General features: G+C 44.4%; 1 protein-coding gene across 1 annotated transcript; it reads right to left on the bottom strand.

Moving 5' to 3' along the window:
• Positions 1-510: 510 nt before the first annotated feature.
• Positions 511-6,581, bottom strand: LOC117241160. Its single transcript, XM_033507139.1, has 5 exons — positions 6,314-6,581; positions 4,819-5,344; positions 3,252-4,434; positions 1,307-1,452; positions 511-580 (listed from the first exon to the last, which is right to left on the bottom strand). Exons 1-5 carry the CDS (start codon positions 6,579-6,581, stop codon positions 511-513), a joined length of 2,193 nt encoding a protein of 730 aa, XP_033363030.1.
• Positions 6,582-8,592: the final 2,011 nt, after the last annotated feature.

Below are 8,592 nucleotides of genomic sequence, written 5' to 3'. Positions count from 1 at the left end.
TGATATCTATTTTATGTTTGTTAAATATATGTATTTTAATTTTATATTTCCCCTTTTAATTGGTTATATAACGTTATAACGTATTACGTTTTATAGAATAACGTTATAACGTATTACGTTAGGTAGTATAACGTTATAACGTGTTACGTTATATAGTATAACTTTATAACGTATTACGTTATATAGTATAACGTTATAACGTATTACGTTATACAGTGTAACGTTACAACGTATGACGTTTCACAGAATAACGTTATAACGTATTACATTATATAGTATAACGTTATAACGTATTACGTTAGGTAGTATAACATTATAACGTATTACGTTAGGTAGTATAACATTATAACGTATTACGTTATATAGTATAACGTTATAACGTATTACGTTATATGGTATAACGTTACAACCTATCACGTTATGTGGTATAACGTGATTCTAACTAACAACCTGGATTGAATTTATGTGCAAGTGCAAGTGCATTTTACGCAGTTTATCAATAACTAAGCACTATCTCCACTCGATTAACTGTACCAGTGCTATACAACTCTCAGGCTGCAATGCAGTGATCACCCACTCCCTATAATAATATCAATCATTATTTACATCTAGAAATTTAAAGCCATCGTAGTAGAATACCCATCCACTAACGCGCCATCGAGTGTTATCATCTGTTTCATTCGTGTTTTATAGACTAAAAACTCATTCTTTAGTTATTTAATTATTAAATTCAAATTATTAACTGAATTTCAGCCACTGTCTAATAAATACTGTTCCAAACGATGTATCATTTCTTAAATCAAATATAAGAATTGTTTATTTTATAAATTATGTTGTGTATGTAAACATAGCTCACTCAAACATGATATCGACCGCGTGACATTGATTGTCAACAAGTCCTATAAGCTAAGATCTTTCAAATTTCTTTTGCTTCTCATAGACACAACCCCCCGCTAACCGATCAATCATTCTGCTATATTTGGCTTGTCCTTTGTTACTATACAATTACTGTCATTTTTCACGACTGACCTCCTCTCTCGTACTTACTGGACACTATGCTATATTTAATCAAAACTCATAATTGCAGCGATAAAATACTTCCTATCAGTACAATATATAATCTAAAACGTAAACATCCTGCTTGAGGGCGACATATCCAGTGAATTAACGGCGCCTGAACACTTACATCCAATAAAACTTAACGGGGAAATCTATAACATAAGTGACAGCATTATTATCTAATTTCAACCTAGTTTCCAACAACTGTTCAATATAAATTCACTATGCTCAAAATGCATCCCCTTACAAATGATATCGACGTTTACGATATTTATTGGCTATATTAATATTGATATTATTTGTTATAGGTCCAGACCACCGACCTCGGTCAGGACTATCCTGCTTCGCCTTCATCATGGTCATAACCAACATAATATTAACAACGATAAAAACCTAAAATTAATAATTTAACTCTAACTATTGCCGCTATGATACAACTGATCTGTATACACATTAAATAATTTAGAATAAATAACTTGTTTATAAATACACCTTGTTATATTTATCGACACTATCCTTTGTCTCACGATCTACATCCATCTTGACCTACACATCGTCGTTATTTATTTATATTGTTCACAAACCGTTATAGAGCAATATTTCCAAATCCTATTTTGGTTAATCTGAAATATTATAATGGAACTTTCGGGCAGCCGACTATATCAGGCCAACTGTCTCGGAGTTCAAAGTAATTTCTCGCGCTCCCAGGTTTTTTCCTGCAATGCGACTTGGCAAGTAGGTAGCTGCCACTGTACAATACTATAAAAAATAAGTTAGAACCGCGAGAAAATTTCGGAGATCCCCAAAAACATCTCCAAAGTAACAGCGGCTGAACTTAGAGCAGACTCTATCTTTATCAACAAACAAGTGGTCCGTAATGAGGCGACGCCTTCTCGAGGTAGCGAATGGACCTCGAGTACCGCGCCTAGAGACATACCGACCCGTACAAAAGCATGACGTAACGAGAACAATACTTCGCAAACCGCCATTTTGTCGGGAACTGTCGCTTAGTACATTCCTCCCAATCCGGCTTATTCCATGCTATTAACCCTTATAATTGGAAAGGACTCACTCTCTCCATCTGTTTCGATCATTCGCGGAGAGACGCGATCGCGAGATATCACGTCAACGAGAGTTGTAAGTTCTCGTTACGATTGAACAATCGACGCCACGAACTGATCGATTCCCTTATTTCGATTATGATAATAAGGGTAGTTCAATGAAATTTCACAGAATTAACACAACTAAATTAATGTTTATTGCACAACTTATTAACTAGAAAATATAAATGGAACAACAAAAAGAAATGTGACTACGTAATGCGCGATATAAGATATGTGTTGACTGTTTGGCTTCTCGAAACGTTCTGATTCTTTCTGGAAGGCGACCCCCACTACCTTCGGATCATGCCACATTCTTTTACGCCAGATAAAATAACGGCCACGAATCGACGTTTCTGGAGGTCGCCCTGCTTAATGAACCATGCGCTTGCCACTACAATGTTTGTTTTGCCGGGCAGCCGCGACGATCCGTCTGCGACATTATAGTGCCGCGACCGACAGTTAAGAATATGATCTATGGCAAGCCGCATGGCGTAACATCCTCCCCCCGTTGAGAGGGTACCGATCAAATTAGCGAGATGTGGTTGAAGTTCCCATCTTAGTTCGTCTCGGTGGCTAGTTGTTCGGGTTTCTCGAGATCGGGTTGAATTGGCAGTGGGACAAGCCTTTTGACGGCCCGATCCAAAACGCTCTTTGCCGTCTGAACTGTAGCTGTCCGGATGACACCATCGGCGCCTGGATGAACCTTGATAACTCGGCCCAGAGGCCAATGCATGGAGGGAACGTTGTCCTCTCTGAGGATGACGATTGTGCCTTTTTTGTTAGCTCGTTCAAATACTCCTTATGCCAGCGGTTCCAAAAATGCTGTTTAAGCTGTTGGATATGCTGCCATCTGGAGAGTCGGTTCGATGGAATGTCTCCGAAATCTCGATCACGTAAGCACATTAGTGAATCGCCAATGAGAAAATGTCCGGGAGTGAGGACTAGGAGATCATTTGGATCGGTGGAGATAGGAGTTAGCGGGCGGGAATTGAGGACTGCTTCTATTTCTATGATAAGAGTATTCAATTGTTCAGAGGTGAGTAACTCGTTGCCGGCTACACGCCTGAGGTGGCGTTTAAATGACTTCACCGCTGCTTCCCATAGCCCACCGAAATGCGGCGAATGAGGGGGAATGAAGCGCCATTCGATTTGTTTGTCGGCTAAAAATGCGGTTACTTTTTCCTTGTGATCGTCCGATTGTAATAAATCGTGAAGCTCTCGTAATTCGTTGCTTGCTCCTCTGAAGTTGGTGCCGTTATCAGAATGGATGGTGGAGCAATAGCCTCGTCGAGCGATAAATCTGCGAAGAGCGGCGATGAAGGCTTCGCTAGTGAGATCGTCAACGAGCTCGATGTGTACCGCTTTAATTGCTAGGCATACGAAAATGGCTACGTATACTTTTATCTGACGACGGTTACGATCTCGTTTTTCCTTGATGTGGAACGGCCCGCAGTAATCGACGCCGACGTTTGTAAATGGGCGAGATTCCGTTACTCGCGCCTCCGGCAGATTACCCATCACGTATTCTACCGGCGGTGGTTGAGCGCGGCAACAGCGGACGCAGCCTTTGATCGCCCGCCATACTTGACTTCGATCGTCAACGGGCCAGTATCTTTGTCTTACTGCGTATAACGTAGCCTGCGTTCCGGAATGCATGTGGATCTTGTGCTCGTGGTCTATGATGCGTGTTGTAACGGATGACTTAGGTAATACTATGGGATGTTTCTGGGCGAAGGTCATCGACGAATGACTGAGTCGACCCCCGACTCGCAATATTCCTTCCTTGTCTATGAACGGATTGAGTCGCGTGAGCTTACCCTTTATCGCCGCGTTCCGATCTTTTTGGAGTGTACGAATTTCCTCGGAGAAATGGATGTTTTGCAACAATTTTATCAGTTTATTGTGCGTTATGCGTAATTCAGTAACGGTTAGGGGTGCCGCTCGGTTCCTTTTCTGTTTCCAACGGAGGTAACGAACTATGATTCGTATCAACTTGGGCCAGGATGAATACCTTTGCAACAAACTGTAATCGGTGGGGTTTGCGGACAGACAAATCGCCCCTTTCTGCTCCAGTACTTCAACTTGCGGCATTAGCGCCCATGTCGGCCAATAGCCTTCCGCCTGATAGAGCCATGCAGGACCGTGCTGCCAGATGGTTAGGCGCAGAAACTCTTCGGGTGTTTGGCCGCGTGATATTAAGTCCGCGGGATTGTCGTCGGTAGGAACGTGGCGCCAATCGCGGATGCTGGTTTTTGTTTGAATTTCGGAGACTCTGTTAGCGACGAATGTTTTAAGGGTGTGAGGTGATGTATTGAGCCAATGGAGGACGATAGTGGAATCGGCCCAATAGATAGTTCAAGTAATTTTGTGTGATAGGGCTTGTTGTACTGTCGACATCAGGGACGTAAGAAGGAGTGTTCCGCTCAGCTCGAGCCGAGGAATGGTCTGGCACTTGAGTGGGGCGACTTTCGATTTTGCGGTTAGAAGTTGGGTCCAAACACGGCCGTTGGTGTTAAGGGTTCGGAGATAAACACAGGCTCCGTAAGCCTTTTCGCTGGCATCGCAGAAACCATGCAGTTCAATTTCCATTGCGGACTCGATTATTGCCTTGCATGGGAACCTGACGTTGTTTAATAAGGGTAATTGGGCATAGTACCTTTCCCACTCTGTATGTAACTCGATCGGAAGTGATTCATCCCAATCGATTTTCGACGACCATATTCGTTGAAGTAGCATCTTGGCCCGAACAATCACCGGTGCGAGCAGACCGAGCGGATCGTAAATGTTTGCAATCTGCGAGCTGATGATTCGTTTCGTGACTCGAGAGGGCGTGGGTTTGACTTCGACCGAGTAAAGAATAGAGTCGTCGGATGAATTCCAAAACACTCCCAGCGTCTTCAAGGTTTGCGAGTCGCCCAAAAAATGTTGGTGATTTGTTTCTTCTAAGGAAAGTCCGTGTAATAAGTCATTATCGTTTGACGCCCATTTTCGTATGTTTAAGCCGGCCAGTTGAAGTAAATTGGTGAGCTCTGTTCTGAGCGTGAGGGCTTCGTCCTTCGTTTCAGCTCCGGTGAGAGCGTCGTCGACGTAGAAATCCCGCTGCAGTACTTGTGCTGCACGTGGAAATCGATGTCCTTCGTCCTCTGCCAGTTGCTTGAGGCACCGAATAGCTAGATACGGGGCTGCGGATAAACCGAACGTTACAGTGTTAAGCTCATATGTTTCTGTTTCTCCACTCGCGCTGCGCCATAATATCCTTTGATATTTCCGATCCTCTGGTCGTACGAGGAATTGCCGATACATTTTCTCGATGTCGCCGGTGAGTACGTATTGATGAGCGCGGAATCTAATTAATACATAAAATAAATCTTCCTGTAACTTGGGTCCTGTGTGAAGTGTATCGTTTAAGGAGGTTCCGGTAGTGCTTGGTGCCGATCCGTCGAAAACTACACGGAGTTTGGTGGTTTGACTCGATGCTTTGGTCACGCCATGATGGGGTAAATAGTATCCGTTGTCGTCGGAGTGGTTGTCATTGACCTTCGTCATGTGTCCCAACGCCAGGTATTCCTGTATTACCGTTCGATATTCTGATTCGAAGCGTTTGTCGTGCTGGAATCGGCGATTGAGTGAGGCGAGTCGTTTACTCGCCAGCGTTTTAGAGGATCCGAGTGACTGAAGCTGATCGTTGAAAGGTAGAGCGACGATGTATCGTCCTTCGCTGGTGCGTCGGGTGTGGGCTTGGAAGTGTTCTTCGCATCGTCGATCTGCCTCTGAGATATGTTTAATTGAGGATCCTTCATCGATTTCCCAAAACCGCGCGAGGTCTGCTTGTAAAGTCGTCGTGGATGTGTGAAATATGTTTGTAGCGGTTTGGGAAGTTGGACTCCCCCCGATTACCCATCCGAATCGCGTCTTTTGCAGACGCAGTCCAGGCTCGTCTGGCTGCGTGAGGTTGACTTGTCCCACACACATCGACGCGAGTGTTGAACCTGAGCTTAGTAGTACATCTATCGGAGCTGGTAAATGAAATCGTGGATCGGCCAATTTGAGATTTTTTGGTATCTCAAGTGTCGAACGATCGATGGGTTCGCTGGGAATTAAGGTTGATATGATTGGAATGATAAGGAACGTTAATGTCCGCGTGTATGTACCGTCAGTGGAAGTGATCGTGGCCGTGATGTGTCGCTTAGAGGTCGTTGTCAAGGTATCTAGAGCTCCGATCGGGACCGAACATTTGTTTTGCCTTATCTTTAACGATTTTGCTAATTCCTCGGTAATGAAGTTCATACTGGATCCGGTGTCGAGCAACGCTCGACAACGGATTGGTTGCTGTTTATCATTCAAAATATTAATCTGCGCTGTGATGACTAGATCATTGGACAGTAATTCGGATGCTATTGGTTTGATATGTTCGGTCATGAACGGAGTCGTCGATCGTCGGCGTCATTGGTTGTGTGTTCGTTTGTCACTGGGCGGTGGACTTGGAGACGCGGCTGTTCGTGGTGTTTCCGATCTGTGGTCTGTTGTGTGCCTTTTGCGACGAGTGGGTGATACGTAGGGTGGCAAAGAAGGTGTTGTGGATCGGCTATTTGATGGGGAAGATTTCGGGCTGGACGTGCTGGAACGAGACCCTGAATGGCGTTTTGTCCTATGCAGCATTGTATGATGTCGTTCTCCGCATACGCGACATGATCCTGCGAAACAATGCTTCGTTGTGTGCCCTTTCCCGAGGCAGTTGAGGCATAGTGATGCCCTTTTGACCTCCCGAATGCGTTCGCGAAGGGATTTGGTTTTGAAGGTGTCACATCTCCAAATGGGGTGTGGTCCTTGACAGGTGGGGCATGTTGGAGTAACCTGTGTCGCCGTAAGTGCATGCCCTCGTGATGCGCGTTGACGGACAGGAGTAGTTTGTTCCGGTGATTCTCTTGTTTGTCTGACTGTGGTGATCGGTCTGGAGCTTCGTGCTAATCTCTCTAGGAAGTTTAGTAAATGAATGTACGGAGGCACCTCGTTATTGGGCAGCGTCATTTCCCATTGCTTTTGGATACTTAGTGGTATTTTCGAGAGGATGAGGCTGTTGAGCATAGCACTGGTATCGGGGTAGGATTCTCCTAATTTGTTCAATGCATATATGTGTTGTTTAATGTGTGGACTAAGCGCCTTAATTCCGTTGGAGATTCCTTGGTTATCCTTGGATAATCAATTATTGCCATGCAGTGACTGAATGCTGTGTATCGTGGACATTCGAAACTTTCCTTGAGAACGGCAATAGCCTGACTGTAGTTTACATTACTAAGGGGTAACGCGTTTAAACAATCGGCTGCTTCTCCTTGCAGGGCGGACTGCAGGTAATGGAATTTCTGTATGTCAGTGAGACTAGGATTTTTATCGATTGTGGAGGAAAAGGTATCATAAAACGTGTTCCATTTTTCTAAGCTTCCGTCAAAGGTAGGGAGCCGAAGATCTGGTAATTTAATGGATATCGGATTTAAACTTGCGGATGATGCACAGGTTGGAGGGTTTATGGATGTCGACGGCGAAGCTGTTTGCGCGTTCCTCAGAAGATTTTGTAGCCTTGTGTCTACCGCGACGTACTGATCCCTTATTTCGAAGCCGCGCGCTTGTTCCTCCTCGTCCAATACTTCTAATTCGAGTTGAATCGCTTCGAATTGACTCGCAACTTCGGTCAGTTGTTTCTCGTAATTCTTTAATAAGGAATTTTGCTGACTCTCAGATTGCTCGTACTCGTCCAGTCGTCTCCGACGCAGGGAGATGAGTTGGTCTTCGCTCGTCATCGTTGCCGAGGATAGGAGATGGTTGAAATAAGGAACGAGCTTACCTTACTGTCGTGCGGCGTGAGGTCGCGTGTATGTTAAGTTGTGAAATTCGTTGCGTTGATGATTGTCCAGCTGCGACGGAAGGCTGCGTGGTTGCGTTCCCTTGCCAATGGGATGTGCTTCTTCGAAGATGACGCGCCTGACGTCACTGGTTTCGCTGTAGTGGATGCTCCTGCTTCCGCTGCTGGTTTTGATAAAGTCACGTGGCACTGTGTGGTCACTGGTAAGTGCACTCTTCACTGGCACGTAATCCGGCTCGAAGGACCAAAATGTTTCGATCATTCGCGGAGAGACGCGATCGCGAGATATCACGTCAACGAGAGTTGTAAGTTCTCGTTACGATTAAACAATCGACGCCACGAACAGATCGATTCCCTTATTTCGATTATGATAATAAGGGTAGTTCAATGAAATTTCACAGAATTAACACAACTAAATTAATGTTTATTGCAACAACTTATTAACTAGAAAGATGTAAATGGAACAACAAAAAGAAATGTGACTACGTAATGCGCGATATAAGATATGTGTTGACTGTTTGGCTTCTCGAAACGTTCTGATTCTTTCTGGAAGGCGACCCCCACTACCTTCGG

This window comes from Bombus vosnesenskii, unplaced genomic scaffold (assembly GCF_011952255.1).
Source record: "Bombus vosnesenskii isolate JDL3184/JDL3185 unplaced genomic scaffold, Bvos_JDL3184-5_v1.1 scf7180000015329, whole genome shotgun sequence".
In the NCBI taxonomy this organism is placed as follows: domain Eukaryota; kingdom Metazoa; phylum Arthropoda; class Insecta; order Hymenoptera; family Apidae; genus Bombus; species Bombus vosnesenskii.
This window is presented reverse-complemented; position numbering and strand designations above follow the sequence as displayed.